The sequence below is a fragment of the Podarcis bocagei genome (assembly GCF_964188305.1).
Source record: "Podarcis bocagei genome assembly, chromosome: 12".
NCBI classification, from domain to species: domain Eukaryota; kingdom Metazoa; phylum Chordata; class Lepidosauria; order Squamata; family Lacertidae; genus Podarcis; species Podarcis bocagei.
The window spans coordinates 29310324-29333615 of record NC_138137.1 but is presented as its reverse complement, the minus strand read 5'-3'; the positions used below and the strand labels follow the sequence as shown (position 1 = coordinate 29333615).

The 23292-nt window shown below is 42.9% G+C and overlaps 1 protein-coding gene across 1 annotated transcript in view; it reads right to left on the bottom strand.

Moving 5' to 3' along the window:
- Positions 1-8485: 8485 nt before the first annotated feature.
- The window catches only part of AGMO (alkylglycerol monooxygenase), a 125955-nt gene continuing 111148 nt past the window's right edge, over positions 8486-23292 (bottom strand). Inside the window, exon 13 of the mRNA XM_081164737.1 lies at positions 8486-10697. Within this exon, the coding sequence (XP_081020863.1) occupies positions 10617-10697 (81 nt within the window). The 3' untranslated portion in view covers positions 8486-10616. The remainder of the gene's footprint in view (positions 10698-23292) is intronic.

Below are 23292 nucleotides of genomic sequence, written 5' to 3'. Positions count from 1 at the left end.
TTAAGTTTGGTAATGAGTTGTAATTCAGCAGCTTCTCTTTCCAGTCTATTTCTGAAATTCCTTTGTAGTAAAACAGCTACTTTGAGATCTTGTATAGAATGTCCTGGGAGATTGAAGTGTTCTCCTACTGGTTTCTCTGTTTTGTGATTCTTGATGTCAGATTTATGTCCGTTTATTCTTTGGCGTAAGGTTTGGCCTGTTTGTCCAATATAGAGAGCTGAAGGACACTGTTGGCATTTGATGGCATACACAATGTTAGATGATGAGCAATTAAATAGTCCCGAGATATTCAGAAGCATTACTACCTCTGTTAGTGGAGGCAGAGCACAGGAATCATGGCTGGGAGCCATTGATAACCAATGACTTTAAAAAAAAATTAAAAGAAAAAAATAAAGATTTTCCTTGCTCACAAAAGCACATGCATTGTCTCTTTCTTTAGGCTGTGTTTTCTACAGATCAGTTACATTTGCCATGAGACATTGGTGTTATATGCAGTATAGGGTTGGGAAGAGAGAGGAGAGAGGGGATGGGGTGAGAAAGCTTATGTTCTTTTACTTAGTGTATGTCTGGGGTTTTTGTGTCAGCATCACTTGGGGAGGTTCTCTTTCTATTCGCTTGCTGTCTCCTTGGTGGTGAGAGAGGTTGGGGTGGCCTAGGGTGTGGCTGATTGTCTTTGGTTGGCTGCAGTTGGCTTTGTTTGTGCTTGGGGGGGGGGATTGATAACCATGGATGAAGGGATTGTGGTGCTCCATGGAATGTCCCTTTTGCACAGCAGCCATCCAGATGGAACCATCTTGCAGCTGGGATGGTAAAACTGGTACAAACCTCATCAGGGTTGCCAAGGACAGCCAACTGGTATACAGTGGTGCCCCGCAAGACGAATGCCTCGCAAGACGAAAAACTCGCTAGACGAAAGAGTTTTCCGTTTTTTGAGTCGTTCCGCAAGACGAATTTCCCTATGGGCTTGCTTCGCAAGACGAAACGTCTTGCGAGTTCTTGCGAATTTGTTTCCTTTTTCTTAAAGCCGCTAAGCCATTAATAGCCGCTAAGCCGCTAATAGCCGTGCTTCGCAAGACGAAAAAAACCGCAAGACGAAGAGACTCACGGAAGGGATTAATTTTGTCTTGCGAGGCACCACTGTACCCAGAAACTGAGGGTGGGTTGGAGTCCTGCAGCCTAAGCTGCTAATCTAGGAGTTTTGAGATGTGCCAAATATCCATTAAAGATCAGTGCACCCTACAAGAAAATTTTTGTTTGTGACTATGGTGGGAGAGTTTATGTGGCACCTGGCATTGGTGTGGCCAGCTGGAGCTGCATCAGAGCGATGGTATGCATTTGCTTGCTGGTCTTCAGACATATCTGGCTGGGCAACATTGGGCAGGCTTGATAGGAACATTGGATATTCTTCTAATTTGGCTGTTCATTCCAGGAGCTGCTCAGTTTGGTGACACATTGTGTCATTGCAGGGCACAGGGCATTTAAGAATAAGTTAGAGGAGCACAACTGATGTCAAAGATACCCAGTGCTACAAGTAACCAGATGTGTTGAGTGTCTGGAGATGGAGTCAGAAGCAGCACTAGTTCAAGATTTGGGGGGGTCACTGGGGAAGATGTTCTCACTGGATTCCCTTTCTTATGTGGCCCCTCTTCCCCATAGAGGTGAGAACTGCTTCTCTTTAGGCCCGTTGGTGCCACATCTGAAAGTGAAGGCAAGGTGTTCAGAGGTTATTCCTGCTTCTCCTTGCTCATTTCATTGGGGAGCAGACTGGTGAATCGGAAGCAATGGCAAGGAGGAGGAGCCAGCTCCGCAGATTGGCTGTGGCCCCCCAGCCATGATGGCAGTGGCCCTTGGCAAGTGTCAAGATATGTCAACTCCTGACATTGGCTCAGACCAGATGCTTCCCTATGGGAACTGGCAAAGGGGAGCCTTGCCCATAGAATCATAGAATCATAGAGTAGACCACAAGGGCCATCGAGTCCAACCCCCTGCCAAGCAGGAAACACCATCAGAGAACTCCTGACATATGGTTGTCAAGCCCTGCTTAAAGACCTCCAAAGTAGGAGACTCCACCACACTCCTTGGCAGCAAATTCCACTGTCGAACAACTCTTACTGTCAGGAAGTTCTTCCTAATGTTTAGGTGGAATCTTCTTTCTTGTAGTTTGGATCCATTGCTCCGTGTCCGCTTCTCTGGAGCAGCAGAAAACAACCTTTCTCCCTCCTCTATATGACATCCTTTTATATATTTGAACATGGCTATCATATCACCCCTTAACCTCCTCTTCTCTAAACATGCCCCCTTAACAAGCTCCCTTAGCCGTTCCTCATAAGGCATCGTTTCCAGGCCTTTGACCATTTTGGTTGCCCTCCTCTGGACACGTTCCAGTTTGTCAGTGTCCTTCTTGAACTGTGGTGCCCAGAACTGGACACAGTGCTCCAGGTGAGGTCTGACCAGAGCAGAATACAGTGGCACTATTACTTCCCTTGATCTAGATGCTATACTCCTATTGATGCAGCCCAGAATTGCATTGGGCAATGCCCAATGTGCATTGGCCCCATTCCAATGCCATTCTGCTTCTCTAGGTAGTTAACCAACTGGTATACTGAATCAAGGTCACATCCAATGCTAGTCCTACTCAGAGTAGGCCTATTAAAGTTTACAGGAATGACTAAAAGTCAGTACCTAATTTTCGTGGGTCTACTCTGACTAGAACAGTCTCTGTAGCAGTGTCGTCGTTGTCTTCTTCTTCTTCAAAAGTATATCCTCCCTCTGCAGTGGGGTTACTAAACAGTTTGTCATTTGAAATAAAGTTATGGCCATCCCCATTCCCCCAATCTTGGGCTGGTGTACAGCTCTTTTTTCAGCCCTCCCTTGTTCTTCCAGGGACAATATAAGAGAAGAGCCGAGTTTTTTATAGGAATCCTATTAAAGCATTGTCAAAGAGGGAATATTGTTCAGTAAGACTGAGAAGCAGAAGTCTACAGTGGGGCAACAGCACACTATGATTGATAGTGTCTGTGATTCTAGCAAGCTCCTTTCCTCTGCACAGGGCTGAGACCAGAGGGAGATATGATGACATACAGGGAGATACAAGTTAGCCAGAGGGCCTGTGTCAAATTATACCTCAACTTTCTTCACATGTCTTCATTCCTGGTGAACACTTTTGGCAATTTATATACTGACACAATACTCCTATTGAAAAGGTACAAGTGTGTGAGAAACCCTGCGGTAATAAAACCACACATGTCAAAGTCCTGATTTTGAAAAGATCCATGGCAGGTTTCCTTTCCCCCTCCTCCCGCTCCTTTTAGTCTAAACTAATCTGATGCTACTACTGTTTGGAGCTGTCTGTCGCCTCTGTCCTCAGTGAGCATGGTCAGAAAGCAGCTTGTGAAATGAGCAAAGGCTCTTCTTGAGATGTAAGCGGAGGGAGAATGATTGATGGAAGAAAATAGCAAAAAGGCAAGCAAGATTAAGTTGGGAGAAACATGAAAGGGACTGAAGGACAGTGCTGAAATAATGAAATACAGAGGATGGATACACATGAAAGGAATAATGTGTTTAATGTGTACCCTAAGTTTTCCTTTTCACATGCTGGTCCCGTTTATGATAATATGATGCATTCAGAAAAATAACATCTTGGCAACATTGTTAGTTGGTCACTGTTAACTTTAACTTCCTACTGGGGATGCTTGAGAAACTGAATCATTGCAAATTCTGATATGAACTGACCTGATACCCACTTCCTGGATGATATATGGATCAGAAAATTGGAATCCACACTTTCCAAAGGTTATCACAGTTTTCAGCTCAAAAGTGTGGGGTTTTTTTAAAAAAAAAATCATCAAAACACATACAAAAATAGATATTTTGGGAGAAAAGGTAATTAAGAAATGTCTATTTTGACAAAAAAGTACAGTAAAAATGTATTTCCATATTTATATTTTTCATGCATATTTAATATTACATTTTTGATAGATTTATGTTCAAATGGGGTAGAACAAACATTTGACTGAAAAAATTTGAAACTGGCATAAAACCAGGCACAGACCAATTATTCCATCCCTACCTTCAACTGTCCCTGTTAAATAACTTCAGTACTTCTTATGGACTGCTTTTAGAAATGTACTCTGTTGGTATCAATACTAGAGTTTAACCTACAAAAGAGAGTTGTACTTGTTTATCATGTCAGCCAAAGTATTGTTTGTTTGGGAAGTGGCCCTTATGATTTTCAAATACATCGGGAACGAGAGTCGTTTTGGCAACCAAAAAAAATAAATACAAAATGCTACAAATAAGGGCTTTTAACTTAGGAAAAAAGTAAGATGGATAGAGGCTTACAGAATCATGAATAATGCAGATGAAATTTTACTTTCTGTCTGAATTCTAGAACTTGGGAGTTGATTGATACACAGTAGGTTCAGGGCAGAGAAAAAGCAAGTACTTTTTCAATCATGTAATTAACTTGTACCATTCTTTGACACAAGCTGTGGAGAAAGCTACTAGCATTTATGGTTCTAACAATCTATTAAATGTATACTGATGGAGGTTATGTATATTAAACAAACAATATACTTTAAAAAAATAGAACCTACATGCTCAGAACCATTATACTGCTAATTGCCAGGTGCTAAGTAAAGGTAAAGGGACCCCTGACCATTAGGTCCAGTCGTGACTGACTCTGGGGTTGCACACTCATCTCGCTCTATAGGCTGAGGGAGCTGGCGTACAGCTTCTGGGTCATGTGGCCAGCATGACTAAGCCGCTTCTGGCGAACCAGAGCAGCACACAGAAACACCGTTTACCTTCCTGCCGGAGCGGTACCTATTTATCTACTTGCACTTTGACGTGCTTTCGAACTGCTAGGTTGGCAGGAGCAAGGACCGAGCAACGGGAGCTCACCCCGTGGCAGGGATTCGAACCGCCAACTTTTTGATCGGCAAGTCCTAGGCTCTGTGGTTTAACCCGCGTCCCTTTGCCAGGTGCTAGGGCAAACAATAATGTTGGTCTGAGATCCTGCTCTTGCAAGGAGGTCTCAACAGGTTCTAAGGCCAGGAATAGGCTTCTCTGGACACATTCCACTGTTTTGACACTTAAAAAAACAACCTTAAGAACACCTGCATGTCATGCAATCATAATAATTGCTTTCTGTATCTGTGGCTGTCATATGTTACAGATGTACAGATGAGTATATATCCTGGGATTCTTTTGACTCGTTTACATGCATTGTGAAAATCATTACCTAGACTCGAGTCTTTCTTTTCCCTTGCCATGCTGATCTTAGCTCTGACGATTTTGCAACTAATGAAGTAAGAAAAATGTGTTACTTCAGGAAGCTACTTTCTCTCTTGATTGTTGCAGATTTTTTCTCCCAGCACCTTTCCTGGTGAGAGAAACAAGCACACCCTTTCAGCTGGAAGTATCATATGTTATACTTTTGCTTGGAGGCAACGCAGAGAAAGAGTTGAGTCTTCCCTACTTCAAAGTCAAGCTCTCAATGCAAAATATAACACTTTCCCTCGGTGAAGGAAAGAGAAAGGCCCAAGGGCAAAAAAAAAATGGAAAATAAAATAAGCAATCTTAAAGTCAGCATGGTGGTTCATGTGGGCTGTGGATGGGTGAGACAGCAGGCTAATTGTCTAGCACTTTTCAGTGTGGCTGAAAATCGTAAGTTAACTGCACAAGGCCTGTCATCAGTTTGCAGTCTGCTTCCATGTTTCCCTGCTGAGTACAGATGACAGAAGGCTGAGCCAAGCTTTCCACTGATTATAAAAAAATACCAGTAAATTAAGATGTCTTGTTTTTAGGGCTTGCCTTTGCACTTTTGTCATGAGTTTTATTCTTCCTGCAGAAATAGTGAATGCAGGCACTTTCTTATTTACTTCCTTACAAAACAGCTTAAGTGTCAGTCCAAGACATGTCAAAACATGACATGTTTCCTACAGTTGCCCATGAAGATGGCACAAAATGTGCAAAAACGCAGTCTGTGGCTTGAGGAAAGCTATGTGGCTGCTCTCATATCTGACTTAAACCTGACTCAAGTGTGGTTTTATTTCATACAATTGTTTTTTATCTGCCACCTTTCTTGACCCAGATATGCCAGAACTGTAAATGCAAAATGTCTAGAATTTGGTCCTCCTAATTATGGTATCCATAGCATCTGGTGTGCTGGAGTCGAGTCATGGAGCAACCCTGACACCAGGGTCACTCCAACTTACCTGGACAAGACAGAGGCTGGGTGGCTGTGAGGTCAGGGCTGCACTGCCACATCAGGAGGGCTGGATTGGGTCCACCAGTGCACCCATGAAGCCCTGAACTCAATGTCACCCTGGTCCAACCAGATTAGCTGCAGCGACGATGGTGTGAGGAGTTTAGCTCAACGGTTGCTCCCTACTGTGGGGGCCAATACTGTATAAGAATAGACAAAATTTGCCCATTTCAGTTCCTTTTCAGTTTCTCATTTTTCCAATCTCAGTTCACCAAAATCGGCTGATTTTAATTTTTATACATCAGCACACAAAAACATAAGCATTTTTTCTATGGGCAAAGAAGCAGTCCAGCCTTCCTGCTCTCTCTCGGTGCATGCTTGCTATGGATTTCTCCCAATATGCACATTTTTTGCAATAAATTTCCCCAAATGTGACAATTTTTTGCATGTTATTTTCATGAATATATGCACTTCTACGCACACTTTCCCCATACATACACATCTCTGTACACATTTAGCTATGTTTCAGTTTGTGTGTTGTTTGGGGAAGTATGAATTAGGGAGGCTTGCATTAACCACATTTCCCTCCATTCATTATGGTGTGTAATATAAAGTGCAGGAATCACAGTTTGTGGATCAGGATTTAACTGGCCACATTTCTGACCTGTAAGAAAAGGGACATCCGAGCAAGGATGATAAGAGAGGATATGAAAGTATATTACAGATCATATCTAGAACCATGGTGAACTACCACTTGCCCTTAAACCTGGCAATAGAAATTACGCTATTCTTGAGGAGAATAAATGCTATTAAGGGCATCTTTCCAATGGAAGATGGTTGTTTTGAAACAAGGCAGATCAAACCACCAAAATCCCTCTGACATGTCCATTCAGTGGATGAAGATTGGTACAAACAGTCCTGAAAAGACTCAATAAGCACTCCTGGAAAATTGCTTCTTTGCCAGGTTATTCTCAGCTGCTAATTTACATTGCAAAGCATGCATATTCCTAGAGAGAGGGGGAATCTTAACAGTCTGAGTTACATGATGTTTTCCAGTTATAACTATTTGTTTTCATAGAGCCATGAGAAGGCAGCTAAACAACTGGGAAAGTCTATGATGTTCCAGCATAATTCAGTAATTGTATTTATACATTCATACAACTTTTTGTATAAATTAATATGGTTTTAAAAATTAATTAAAACAATAGAATCATATCAACACAAAAACAGAGCATCTGTCAAAGCAGCTGATAAAGTGGCAGCATTAAAATCACATCAGATATTAAAATGACTGGTATATATATATATATATACTTGCCTGGTGCCAAAAAGAAATCAGTGTAGGCCCTAGGCAAGGCTTCAGTTGGCTAGGGCACTCAAAGGTCATCAAGGATGGGGCTATGTAGAAGTGTGGAGCAGGAATTGGTGTCTGAATGGTGCAGCAAGACTGCTTAAAGCAGAGGTAGCTAACATTCTACCCTCCAGATGTTGATAAACTCCAACTTCTATCAGTCCCAGCCATCATGGACAATGGTCAGGGATTATGTCAACTGCGTTCCAACAATATCTGGAAGGCATCACATTGGCTGCATCTGGTTTACAAGGTGGGACCTAGAGGAGGGGTTGTTGTTTAGGGTCCCTTTCAGATAGGAGGTGTCTTTGGCTGGAACTGTGGGTCTCCAAAGAGAATCCCGGTGTATGGGCAGGTTGATATTGGAGAAGCATTTATTCAGCAACGCAGGTAGAAATAAAAATATTTACCGGTAACTGTGTAACCCTATCAAGGTCTGGCCCGAGACATTTTGCTTCCTGAGGCAAAGGACGAGGCAGCACCTTGCCTCTGCCATGTACAGAAGGCAATTCAAATGAAAGTTGAATCTTTAACATGGGCAAAAGGATACCATCCTTCAAAGAACCAGGCTAACTTGGTGGGTGTAGGGCACACCACATGATGGACACAACTTAGTTCCCTCCAGCATTTGAGGCCCAAGGCAGCTTCCTTACTGTGCCTAATGGTAAAGCTGGCCATGCTCCTATGTCTGACTACTCAGAAGTAAGCCCTACAGGTTTTAATGGGCTTTAAGGCACAATCCAATGCACGGATAATGTAATTTGGCTGGGAATAGGTTTATTAATACATAAGGTCAACTTAAATCAGTGGAATTTGTCCATCTATACTTACTATGATGACTGTACTATGTCAGAAGAAAAGTAGTTAGCTGTGGTTCGAGGACCCGATCCCCGCTTGGAGGAATAAAGACACGTGGACACAGTATATAAGGTTAATGGGCAAGAAAAGGCCACAACTTTATTGATTACAGCAAGTGAGAAGGTATTGGCTTAGGCATTGGACCACGGAAGATTTGATTCCACCCACTCGGAGAGGGGTGAGTCTGAAGAGGGATTAACCACCAGTAGGGGGAGCCTGTTGATGCTAATTCAACTATAAGCTCTCCCCTGATGTCACTGAGGGTTGTGCCATGCCCCCCCCCCCCGCCACACAGGCATCGGACAGGATTCACGACCGCCAGATTCCTTTAACGGAATACCCAAATTTGAAGGGGTAGGCGATGGCCACACCTTGCCCTTCCACACACCAACAACACATTCCAATGCCTAACCGCCAAATACCAAGAAAGTTGTGGCGATTGCTACGAGGTAGGCAAAAAAACCCCAAAAGGCCGGTGCCAATTTGTCAGTTGGAAAAAATTCCTACCAGGCCCCCTGGGCAACCAACCATAGGTCCATAGGAAGGTCAAGAGAAAAGCTAAGCCCTAAGCCCTAAGGGAGTGGTGGGTGAGTGACTCGCGGCAAAAAGGTGTGCAAATGGGCTGAATGGCTGGCGCGGCTGCATCTTGAGCAGCAAACCACGCCCCCACCAAGCCACCCAATTGGGTGCTCAACCGGGGGCATGGCGCGCCAGCCATGTGAATGGGGCAGGGGGCATAATGCCCCCTGCGTGACGTGGGAATCGTCTCCCGCCCACAACACCTCCCCTCTGGAAGGAGGAGAGGCCTTCCCCCCCCCAGGCATGCCATTTATGAGTTTCATCAGTTGTTCAAAAGTTTTCCACATATGGTTGCACATGAGTGGAATTGATGCAAAGTACTCCTTTTACATTATGTATGAGAAGGTTTGCGACACCCTGAATAAAATAAAATAAAACAATTTGAGGCTTCTTAACTGTTTCAAAAAATAAAATTGCAGTAAGTGAACATTAAAAAAACCCCAACCAACTCCATAGATTTCTACCACATCTCTGGAATGTACTTTAGCTATAATTATGACCTTGAGTAAGAGGCAGGCAGTGAGTTGGCCAAATTTGCTGAGGACACCAATTTTTTTCAGGGTGGTCAGACAAAAAGGGATTGCAAAAGAGCTCCAGAAAGATCTTTCCAAACTGGGTGACAAGGGATCTTGGGTTCATGGTGAATAGCTTGATGAGAATGTTGGATCAGTGTGGAAAAAGCTGTGAAAAATGTGAATTCCATGTCAGGGATCATTAGAAAAATAAAACTCTCATAAGCAGGATATTATTATAGAAATCTATGAAATCATTATAGAAATCTACTGGAATGTTGTACATATGCCAATAAAGGTTTGAGAGAGAGAAATCTAGGATGCAACCACACTTGGGATACATCATGCAATAATTGTCACCAGATCACACAGAGCTGGAAAAGGAGCCATTAAAATGACCAAAGGTCTAGAATAACTCCTCTATGAATAAAGGTTACAACAAGTGAGCCTTTTTAGTTTAGGGGGGGAAAGGTGAGAAAGGCGCTCATGGTAGAGGTATATAAACTTTTGTGTACCTTGGGTTACAGACACTTTGGGTTGCATTTTTTCAGGTTACGGACCGCCGAAACCCGGAAGTACCAGAATGGGTTACTTCTGGATTTTGGCGGTCGCACATGCGCAGAAGCGCCAAATTGTGCTTTGCACATGCGCAGAAGCGCCAAATCACAACCCGCGCGTGCACAGATGCGCAGACATGGATTGCGAACGCTGTGGGTTGCAAACGTGCATCCCACATGGATCACGTTCACAACCCGAGCATCCACTGTACTTCTTCACACAGTGCAGTTAAATTATGGAAATTCACAGCCATGTGATGTAATGATGGCTACCAACTTGGACACATTAAAAGGAGATAAGACAAATTCATGGAGGAAAATGCTCTGAATGGCTACTAGTCACGATAGCCACACACTTCCCCAAGTATTAGTCTTTGAATACTTGTTGCTGGGGATGATGAATCAGAGAACACTACTGTGCTCATATTCTGCTTGAAGGGTTCCCATGGGCATCTGGTAGGCAACTGTTGGATGTTGGACTAGGCGGACCTCTGGGTCTGATCTAGAAAGGCTCTTGCATTCCTAATGTGGAGATTTGGACATATTTCTTTTCAGTGCTGCTTTGCTACGCTTGAGGTGAGTTTCTTCATCATTTGTATTCCCCAAAAAGCAATGCAGAGTGAAAACAACACCTGTAGTATATGAGAGAGAGAGAGAGAGAGAGAGAGAGAGAGAGAACTTCATTTCAATTTTTTATTATTATAAATTAAACCAAGGAATAGAATAAGGCATGCTGTCAAATTATTGTTGACATTTCCATTCCACCTTAAGAAGCAGACATGTGGAATTGTTGTGTGTCACATGTCTGTTTCAGCACAGTATGCTGGGAACTTCCATTGTGCATAGCTTTTGTTTTTAGCTGTTCTGAGACGACAAGAGAGACACGCGGCATGCTTCTTTGTCCTGATTTATGATTAATAAATCTGTAGTTGTAGCATGCTTCCACAAGCCTCACACCTATTCTGTGTGCACAGTTCAGAAGCCCAGGTCGCTGATTTATGTCGGAGCAGAGGTGATGGTCTTTGCAGCGGGACGGCTGGAAGGGAACAGCCCAACCGGGCCTAGCCAGCTGGCCTCCCATTAGACATAATTGTTTATTATGTTAGACTAGAAGTTTTTGTTAGGGATGCGGGTGGCGCTGTGGTAAAACCTCAGCGCCTAGGACTTGCCGATCGCATGGTTGGCGGTTCGAATCCCCGCGGTGGGGTGCGCTCCCGTCGTTTGGTCCCAGCGCCTGCCAACCTAGCAGTTCGAAAGCACCCCCGGGTGCAAGTAGATAAATAGGGACCGCTTACCAGTGGGAAGGTAAACGGCGTTCCGTGTGCTGCGCTGGCTTGCCAGATACAGCTTGTCACGCTGGCCACGTGACCCGGAAGTGTCTGTGGACAGCGCTGGTTCCCAACCTATAGAGTGAGATGAGCGCACAACCCTAGAGTCTGTCAAGACTGGCCCGTACGGGCAGGGGTACCTTTACCTAGAATTTTTTAAGCAGAGACTGAAAGTCCACCTATGATGGCTGCTGCGGTATCAGCAGAAGTTTCTACTAGATCAGTCTCCCCCAACCTTCATCCTCCAGATGTTTTGTATGACATCTCCCATCAGCTCCAAGCAGCGTGGCTAATGGTAAGACATGATGGAAGTTGCAGTTGAAAACATCATCAGGTTGGAGAAGGCTGCACTAGATGACCTTTGAGATGCCTTCCAACTCTGTTAATCTTTAACATGCAGCAGTCGGCTGGAAGGGCCTGTGGTGCGCAGCAAAATGAAGGGGCCACTTTTGCAATCCAGTGAGTTCCTACTCTCTCTCAGTTGCAAAAGTGCCACTCCTATTTCACTGCAAAGGTGGAAAAATTTCCATGTGCACACACTTCAACACACAATTTTCTGTGCTTGTCTTTATCCAGAGAAAGGCTAGGTGAAAAAACCCCCAAAGCTGTTCATGATGCTTAAATCTCTTTATGTAGCTATAATTGCATGTGCTCCTGTAACTATTTATCAAAGAAAGATCACACCACATTTCTGAAATATGCATTAAATATAAGGCGGTTTTAAATATAGGCTTCATTTTAAAAAGAACATTTCTACAATGGTGCCGAAACCACAGTGTTCTTTAAGGAGAGTAATGACTGGATGATGGTGGTCCTGAGGCGCAACTGTGGGTTGTTAAATCCCAAGAAGTGTTCTCAGTTGAGATTCTGATAGCTATTACTATATGAAGGGGAAATCCTTTAAAAGTGTGCATTTGCGCCCCCCCACCCCAAATGTGGTGATGCAAAAGAATTTCCATCTTTATTGTGTGTTTCTAAATGCCATGAGCGTTTAGAGGGGGAGCGTATTAAATAAAAGAATGAGATGCCTTGTGTCACGGAATCTGTTTGATTTTCATTTAAAAAGGAAAACAAAAGCACGTCGTATTCAAAGCCGAGCACATTCAAGGTTTTATGTCTTCAATACAGAAGGCACGATACACTAGTAATGAGTCAAGATCATACTGCAAAGTAAGATTTGCTTTCCAGTTTCTAAGATGGATTCTGGGTCTAATTTAGCATGACAATCCCGAAGAAACTTGACAGCAGAGTCAGGAGAAAGGGTGATGGAATGCACACATCCACCCATCGCTCATGCCTTCGTAACCTCAAGACTGCCCTTCAAGGTTGGTTAGTGAGCTGCAGCTGAAGCAGAACACAACCACTAACCCCTTGGAACAGAGTAGGCTGCTGGAGTGTATTATGCACATGCCCCAGATCAACACTGATTTTGCAGGCTTGATTTGAAGTACTGGTTTTGGCTCACATAGCTTTCCATAGCTTGGCCCAACAAGCACACAATCCTCTGCCACATGTGTTGTTCAAAACAGGGCAGCCTGTGTCTGGAATCAAGTTTTGGTTAAATCATGGACTAGGTGGGCAGCCTTGGATAATTTATACATATTAATTGCTTCCTGCACTATGCTCCCAACATAATAGTTAAGAGCCTCTATGAATGCTCTGTTATCAGTGATAGAGCACGTTTTGCCCATCCCAGGTTCAGTCTCAGGGGCTGGGAATGACTCCTGTCTGAAACCCTAAGAACCAATGCCAGTCGCTGTAGGCCTGTCTTCCCCAACCTGGTGTGTGCCAGATCTTGTTGGAATACAACACCCATCATACCTGGTATCATACCTAAGGTTTGCAGAAGAAAAGAAGAATCTGTAGAAAAACCCTAAGGATGGAAACTCAACACAGGCCTATGGTATCTCCAAATATCTTAGTGTGCATACATGTTCATACTGAAGATGTTCGTTGAGGAGTGCCAATGGACAGGCAAAGCCACTACACACATAGGGAATTCTAAAAAAATGTCAGCCCTGCTGTCATATTCTAGTCACGCAGAGCTGTCACAAATATTACAGTGGTACCTCGGGTTACATACGCTTCAGGTTACAAACGCTTCAGGTTACAGACTCCACTAACCCAGAAATAGTACCTCGGGTTAAGAACTTTGCTTCAGGATGAGAACAGAAATCGTGCTCCGGCAGCGCAGCGGCAGCAGGAGGCCCCATTAGCTAAAGTGGTGCTTCAGGTTAAGAACAGTTTCAGGTTAAGAACAGGCCTCCAGAACGAATTAAGTACTTAACCCGAGGTACCACTGTACAGTGAATGGGGGAAGCCCTTGATACCTCAGAACTCTATGTGAGCACAGAAGCACCAGCAAAGTTCTGAATCAGGCTGGCAATGCAGAAATAGCCATACAAATATCCCTGCCGCGCAATAAACCTGCCCCCTTCACTCTATACTAGCATGAATAGTTCTTTCAAATGATCCGAAGCTATTTACAGTAGTACATAGTTTGTAACCAGTTCATAGTCTGTAACTTCCCACAGTCACTGTGCCCTTAAAACTAATGGTTGAATACACACAACCTTCGTTATCACAAAGGTCTCTTATCCCTAAAACCAAACTTCAAGGAGGGGGGAAATAAAAGGAGACTCTTATTCCTGCAGTGTTAAACACTGCCCTCTGGTGGTCCTGGAAAAGATGAACTAGCTATGAACCGTAATATATAGCTTCTCCACTATTTTCATTAAGGCACGAGCTCTTACATAACACACAAGGACAAAATGCTCTCTACCTGAATACATGTTCTAACAGCATAAAAACCTGCCAACCATTTGATTTGATTCCAAGCTCCAGCATACTTTAAACAGGGAAAATCTGTTCAATGTCATAATGTGGGATGGGGAAACAAGGCTTCTTATATCACCTACAGTTTAGAAATAGGTGGAAGCTAATATGTGTTAGCAGCAATATGAGTGGTTAAACCCCAAACTCTGCTTCTTGTGAAAGTATTTTATCTTTCAGAAAGGTGGCCTTGATATGCAATTCACGTTTCAACTTTTTGCATGTTTTGACACTGCTAACAAATACATTTAAATACAATTACATCAATAGTAACTGGCTATCGCATTGGCTATTGCTATCACAGCCTTCAATAAAAAAAACATACATACTACCATGGAATACACAGAATCCAACAACATATTTTCTTCTCATTTTTTTGGCACCTGTCAGCAATATCAGCAATATAGTCCAATGGCAAACATATTTAATGTGAAAAATCATTAATGTACTATATATTGAACAAAAAACACCTTTAGCTACAATTTTGAGACCATTAACCTGTGTTCCATTGCAATGGATTTTTTAAGATTGATACAAAAGTGTAAGGAAAGGCATTGCCATCCCTTAGTGCCCCAACCTATGACCCACTTAAAGGACCATACATCTGTGCTAGAAAGGAGATCATATTAGATGAAAATAGGGAGAGGTCAGCAGTCAAAATAACCACAGTATACCTGGACAGCAAAATTGAGTCAGGACATTTTGGTGAAGGAAATTATCCAACAGTTTCTGGGGAAAGGGGTCACAATAAATAGCAGCACTGGAAAGTCCCACCCCCCACCGCGTTCTTTATTTGTTTCTTTTTGTGGAGTTCCTATGTTGGCAGAATAGCCACCATTTTGTATTCCCCCCCCCAGTGCCTCTGAAGTAGCATTGTCCCAGGGCATTGTGAAGAAAATGGTGGCAAGCATGCACACAAAATGCAGAATACAGTGGTACCTCGGGTTACATACGCTTCAGGTTACATACGCTTCAGGTTACAGACTCTGCTAACCCAGAAATAGTGCTTCAGGTTAAGAACTTTCCTTCAGGATGAGAACATAAATCATGCTCCGGCGGTGCAGCAGCAGCAGCGGGAGGCCCCATTAGCTAAAGTAGTGCTTCAGGTTAAGAACAGTTTCAGGTTAAGAACAGACCTCTGGAACGAATTAAGTACTTAACCCGAGGTACCACTGTATTTAGCAAAGTGTTCATCTTCCATGGAAGCAGGTTTTCAAAAGATTTCTCAGAAGATTATCTCTCTGATAAATTTCAGCTCATCTCTTGAAGCTGGCCAGCTATTTGTGTTTGCTGTGGTAGCTGCATTGGTGAATTCAACAGCTATGGGATAGCACCTTATTAAAATGTGATACTTTATAAAGAGGTGACTTTACAAGCGTAATAAGAGCCTTGCTGGATCAGGCCCATCTCTCCCCGCATCCTGTTCTCACGTTGGCCAGCCTATCAGAAACAATGAACCAGAGTAGCACACGGGCAAGCCAACTGCAGTTTTTGCCTGAAACAAATTACCGTATTTTTCGTCCTATAGGGCGCACCGGCCCATAGGATGCACCTCGTGGGTTTTTTTTGGGGGGGAAATGAATAAAAAAAAAATATTCCCCCGCCTCGGCTGCCGCCCCAAGCCTTGTGCACACCTGCCCGAAGCACGGGGCACCCTCCGGAGGGCTCCCCGTGCTTCGGGCGACAGGCTGCCGCCCCAAGCCTCGCGCGCTCGGCGGGACCTCCTGCCGGGCGCGCAAGGCTTGCGGACACTCGCCGGGGCTGCAGACTGCTCCCTGCAAGCCATGTGAGCCCGTGGGAACTCCCGCCGGGCTTGCAAGGCTTGCGGATAGCTTCCTGAAGCCTGGAGAGCGAGAGGGATCGGTGCGCACCGACCCCTCTCGTTCTCCAGGCTTCAGCGAAAGCCTGCATTCGCCCCATAGGACGCACACACATTTCCCCTTCATTTTTGGAGGGGGAAAAGTGCGTCCTATGGGGCGAAAAATACGGTATATAAATAAGAGGGGTGGTTTGAAAGGAGTATGCTGATCCCTTCTTTTTCTTGTGATACATTTGCATCCCTACCCACTGGGTCCCCCCCCCATCCCCTGTTTAAATTATAACCAAACTGAACCAAACACAGCTCCAGCATATAGTTGTATCCTGGCAAAGCTTGTTATTGTTTTGCTTCTATGTCAAAGGGATGCCTGAAGTCTCAACAATTGTTAACCTCTCCCATGGCGTGCTAACAAGAGGTCAGATGCTCACATGTGTGTTGCAGCTTGGGGAATTGCTCTCGGTGTTCTGCCAGGGAAAGGGACCGCCCGAATGCTTTCTCTCATAAGTTCTAAGCCATAAACTGCATCCTACTTGACGAGCTGTGCCAAAAGTGGACCCAAGGGTACGCAGAGACTTGGCTGATGGGAAAAATGAGTGCTTCCTATGGAAGCTACAGCTGTGTTCCTGAGAGAGGGAGAGAGGAGAGGGAGAGAAAACAGGCAGATGCCGGAATCCCACCCCACACCCCACTTTCCGTTTCTTGACTACCTGTTCTGGCAAGAGTTCCAATAAAGGGCAAAGAAAACACCAGGCGTCCAGCTGCTTTAAATAAGCCCTGAAAACACAGGTAATGGTTGCATAAACACGGGGGGGGGGGAGTGAAAAGCACCCCCCCAGCACTTAAAGCTATTGTTTAAAAAGGTGTATGCACAAACATTCCCATTCTCAAGCAGAAATTTTACGACCAAGCTAAAGCCTTTGATTATAAAATCAGGCCCAATTCACACTAATAAGCATTTAAGAGCTGCTTGAAATCTCAGTAATGTCGAAACAGTTCCAATTTGTGAGGAGCTGTGTCTATAGCTGTCTACTGTGCAGATCCACCGCTTGCCAAACTCTTTCACCATACACTGTAAACCATTCACTGCAAAGCATAACAACAAAGACAGCTGGACAAGTGACTTCTTGAAATTACCCACCCTATTTATGTGTAGAGAGATGGGAAGACAGAGATCAGTTCACTAAATTCATACAGGGGGAGAAGAAATTATCCAACATTTTATTGATGGAGCAGAGCACTCAGCACAGTCAATAGGGCAATGTTTCTTATTTCTTAAGGTGTTTGATTGTTTTTTCTGCCACTACAACAAGCAACAGCAAAAATATATACTTAGAAATTTCAATAAATTTCAACTAGTTCTATCAATGAATGTGGTTGGAAACCACATTTGCAAAATCAGTGCATTCGCGTCAAGTATTGACAGCGGTTGGGCTCAACATTCAGAGCCCGCCTCAATACCATATGAAGGAATCACCACAGTTGCTTATCTTTCCTCTTCAAAATTCTGACTCTACCAGGAAAGATCTTATGTTATCTAAATAAACATTAAGCCATTTTTTTTAAAAAAAAATGTCTAGTATTAAGGTGCTTTAGTTGAAATTCCTTCACTGTTGGTTGTTGGACAAGATGACCCATGGGGTCCCTCCCAACTCTACAATTCTGGGATTCTAGGGTGCAGGATCAAAACATAGGAGATTGCCACTAAATGGAAATCTCAGGACACACCAACAAAGGAAGAGTGGATTTGTAAATTAAGTGAGTATATAGAATTGGCAAAATTATCTTAAATTATAAGCTATCAATCAAATCAAAAGTTAAGAATGGAGTGGAAGTATTTCGAAGGTTATATGTCAAAATATTGTTCTAAAAATGACATGTTAATAGGTTTAGAATAAAAAATGTAAGCAATAACAAAACCAATAAAGAAAGAAGGAAAAATCAGAATGTAACAATTTATTATAGAATGCAAGGGAAAAAGGTAGAAAGAAATATAAAGAAGTTGAATTGCTGTGGAGGGAAGTAGAGGATGGATGGTGGGTGTTATGGCTATCGGGTGGTTGCTAGAGAGCAATCAGGCAAGATGCCTCACTGGTCTGTTCTAAAGCTTTATTAGTGGTGCTAAAAAACTTTACAATGCAGAGCGCCTCTATTCCATGTCTTGCTCATTCACTAGCAGAATCTGAGAGTGGGCGGTCCTTAAATCTTCCCCAGCAGAGTAGTCTCTTGACCCCCAGTCTACGCCTCCCCTCTCTGCGCAAAAGCCTACTGTGCAAGGAAGGCTTGGATAAAGGGGGACCTCCTTCCTCCCCGCTTTGTTCAGGCAAGGTGTCCTGGCACCGCCTTGCATCCTCCGAGCCCTGCATCTCCTCCCCACTAGAGGCGTGGCTTCCTTCCTCTGCTGAGGAAGTGCTGCTTCCCACGATCTTTGGGGGCTCTCTGTAATCCATCCGCCTTTCCCCCTGAGCCGATGGCAGTTCCCTGACAGTGGGTTTTATAATTAAGTGTATAATTAGGTGTTGTTATTTAGATATTATATTTTATGTGAGGGAATCATTGGGAATTTTGGTTATTATGTATATATGTTAAGTTTCAATAAAGATCTTTTTTTGGGGGGGGAAGGTTAAGCACCGGGCAGTGTCAATGATCTCTGTGGGATACCTGGATAGCTGTTGTCAGTCAAAGCAATTAGCTCTGCTCACTATAATACTGCTTTGCATGTTAACGAAAAGTACATTTGAGATAGGACCCTTTTCTGTTCTTTTCAGTCCTTAACTGATTTGCAGCCGTTACAAACAATTCTTGGTTTTAAAAGCATTATTGATATCAATTTAGAACATTTATTAACATGCAGGTACATTTTCATAAACACAAGTATGGCTACTCCTCTGTCACCTATGCTTACAGAAATGATATTGTTTATTGGTATGTGTTTTTTGTTTAAAAAACAAGCATGTTTGTTTTTGAAGAATTTTAAAACACTCAAATTTCTTTTAAGTGGCTGTGTACAATAAATGCATGAAGATGTAATCTGAACCACTTGAATGCCACGTTATAATTAATCCATACAATGGTAACACAAGTATCAGTAGAGGAATTATGAGATTTTTGTCTCATAGATTAAAAGAAATTTCATTACTACTTGAGACTTGCAAGTCCCGTAACTTCTAAACATATACCACTAATCAATGTTACATATATAAAGGTGCTGATACATAAATAATTTCTTAACTTTAATATGTTTTATTTTAAAAACATCTTGATATGATTTTATTTTTTGCAATGTTTTTTAACCTGTGTATGGGTGGGATTGACCCCAGACCAAAATTCCATGCAAAAGGCTGTGTGTGAGAGAGTGAGAGAGAGAGGGTGTGTTGAGTGGGAAGTAGCTTGGACCAAAAACATCATGAAACAATGAATAAATCTGAGCCAGTGACTGGGGGTGGGAGAGAAATCTCATACAGAATTCCAGAAAAATACTATTGTACACAAACTATTTCTGAACAAAATTTTCATGTGTAAAAAAAGCTAAGTTTGGAATAGATCGGTTTTATGTTTGTTAGGGCTCTGCTACTGCTGAACCAGGCACAAGGTTCATCTCCATATCTGCTTTAGCAAACAACTTAACCCTGTTACAGTCCAAGTACCTGTAGGCTATGAACAATGATGTTCTGCTAAAAGGTGCCCTGTGTAAGTGCATGAATGCTAAAGTGTGCATACACAGTGTGAGGTGGCCATTTCCCCCTTCCCACAGAAGGTTGGCCAATGGTGAATGTAGTAGGCCGAAAAAAGGTTAGCCACTGCAACTCTTGTGTATTTGAAGATGGTGCTTAGCACTGAGCAGCGAAGAACTGAGACGGCAGAATGTCATCTGCAATAGCAATCTCAACTGCAGATTTAAATTGTTCATAGCTTGGAATACCTCTTAATAAAGAGATTGCCTTCCTGCTCACTTAGTGAACTTAGCAGCTGGAAGTAGCAGAGACGAGTATGAGATCAGCTCATTCCCTATTGCTTTCAAGGCCAAATATTTTATGAAGGATCCTGAAAAGGAAGCCCAGTGCCCCCTCATGATGCTTCATAAAATAATGGTGTTACAAAGGAAACACAGCTTAGCCTCAGTCTGCAACCACAATACAAAACCTTTGAGATCTAAAGGTAAGTATTGTGGCAAAAGAGATAAAACACATACTTCATAGCATCAGTGGGCGGGGGGGACATTTAATATGCCAGAACTATCACTCTGGCATACTATTCTTTGGGATCTCACTTAAATACTTTTCCCGCATAGGAAATTAAAATCCGTATCTACTCTATGTATCACACAACAGTTCTTATTTGTTAGCAAACTAATAAGGTAACACAACTGAAAGAAACCACTAGAAGTAAGTCTGATATCCCAATTAAAAACAACAACCCTTTATTGACAGGGAAGCTGCACAGACTGGTGTACCCTTCTTAGTGGTGAAGGCAGGGACACACTTTTAAATTTACTCATGAGAAAAGCGCCACTGAACACTTGCATAGGACTGCACTGTGAAGTACTACTCTACAATGAAAGCCAACAAACCAAATGGCCTGAAGCAAAAACAGGTCATGAAAAGGACAGAAAGGAACACACAGTATAAGGAAACAGAAATATGTAAAGAAAGATAATCAAATCACAAAGATAACATTGCATGAGCAAGAAGACATAGATAAAGAGAAAAAGGAAAACACGCCTTAAAAATAGTATTGGCAGCTGAGTAAGTACAGTTGATAAACAGAAAGAGGGGGGAATGTATGAAGCACAGGGTTTTTTCCAACTGACATCAAGCTGAAAATTATTCATGATTCCAGTTTTCAAGAAAAGTTGGTTTTAAATCTTTGTTTTCATTACAATTATTTATATTTACCATGTACAATATTAATATTTGGTTGTATTATTGATATAAAGATGATTCCTATTGGTCATCAGCATAACTTGGTAACAGACATAACCAATCACAACCATTTAAGGTGAGTTCATAGAGCATGAGTAAATGTGGGGTCCTCCTAACATGTTTCTGTTCTGCACCCACCAAATTGTTTGGCTACTATTGCATAAATTACTACATTCATTCTGCTAGGGGAAAGGGGTTAAATTTAATACAGCTGGACAGCTGAACAGCTGCTTTCATGATTTAAATAAAAACAAGCTGAAATCCTTGCTGTCAAATGGGTGATATATGACTTGTAATGGGATGTTTCCAACCTTTTCTTCCATATGGCTGCCTATGTTAGGAAATGCACACAGCCTACAGTCCAGCCAGGTTCCCAGAAAACATCTGGCTCTCATTCCTACTCTGTTAGTTCCAAAGTTGCCTCCCACAAACATAAAATGATTCATAGGGCAACATCCCTTTGCTTCAGGATCCAATTAGGATGCTTCATTGATAATTTTATCATGTGCCACAACTAGAGATACGGGAAAATGGAACACATTCAAAAAAAGTGCTCTCCACAATACAGCTGATTTGGTGTTATCTACATATGATAAAATTAGTATTTCAGGCAATACTTTTGCAGCTGATTTGGAAAGAAGGCTTTTCTTTTGTTTCACCTAACAATCTTTTTAATTTTTTTCAGTATTCTCTCATTTTATAATTCATTCCGCAACAGAAAGAAAGAAAATAGAGCACAGTATATATTTTTCAACAGTAATCAATAGATGATAAGCCCATTGCAATTTGTACCAAATTACACATTTTATTTTTACAACACACTTTGAATAATGATATTTTGAAAGACATGAACACTAACAGTCCAAGGTAGACTCTGCTCTGATCACCACTTGTGCTGGAACTGCAGGGCAGAAGAAGCAAATGCTCTGGCCTATGCTATTGGCCAGGAGACCAAGGGTCACTGAGAGGTTGCAATTCCTGCCTCAGAAGAAGAAAAAGAAGCTGAGATCAGGTTATTTAAAAGACCACATTCTCCCATACAAGCCTGCCTGGGTTTTAAGATTTTGAGAGACACCCATCAGTCAATTTTATTACTACTACTACTACTACTACTACTACTACTACTACTACTATCTTTATTACGGTCCAGAGACCCAACAAAACATTACAAATCAATACAGAGTTCATACAGCCTACCTCCAGGTTAATCAAGCACTTTGTTTGGAATATAGGGCTCATTTGTTCTTGCAACCACCGATAAAAACTTTGCCACTGCCAACGTTCTAGCTTTTGTCCGGTCTTCCAGTAGGAACCTGACATAGTGAGCCTCTGACTTTCCCGGGAAAGGCACCAGCAAGGGTAGTATCAGTTCAGCCCTGGCCTGCTCATACTTTGCACAATGTAACAAAATATGATCTATGGAATCGATGTCTTGAGCACACGAGCAAAGTCTGTCCTGGTAGGGAACTCCTCTCAACCTACCATCCAGCACTGCAGAGCGGAAGACATTCAGTCTGGCTTTGGTGAAAAGCCTTCGATAGTTAGGTACTGTCAGGTTTTTGATGTAAGATGTTAACTCAAAGACATACCCATATTGAACTCCTGCTGCCAGTGGACTACAGACTGCGTGTGACCGAGATCGCAAGTCACTGTGTGCATTGTCCCATAATCTTTGCTTTAAAACCTTTTGGGCGCCTTCATAGCCCAGGTAATACAGTTGGGGGGGGGGAGAGACAGGCCAATAGAGGTGGCTTTTTTAGCCATGGTTTTCTGCCATTTGCTGACAAATTGCTCATTGGTCAAATGTTGGTACAGACCCTTCCCTAGATTAAACACTGAAATCCTGAGCCAATGTTTTAGGGCAGCCCACCACGCTCTAGCTGAAATTGGGCATTCACCAGCTTCCAACAGAAGTACGGAGTTGGGGACGCAGTTAGGTACCTGCAGCAGAGATCGTATAAATTTTGCCTGAAAGCCATCTAGCTTTGGCAGGTCCCCATTATGCCAGACATTTGCTGCATACAGGAGTTGGGATGTGAGGGCGATCTGGCTGCGACATCTGTCACCCCATTGATCGCCAGGGTTGATTCGGCTGATCTGGCTGGCTAGGCGGGTGTCCCCTTCTCCCTCACCGCTCCATGTGCGTCTCTCCCGAAGCTGCACACTCAGTGGAAGAGGACGACCATCCCAGATAGAAGGAGTGTACCGTTCTTCGGTCAAGGGTATACGATAGCTGCGCTCCCCTGCTAGAACCTCCAATTTTATTTTTGTTTGTACAGTGGTACCTCGGGTTACATACACTTCAGGTTACAGACTCCACTAACCCAGA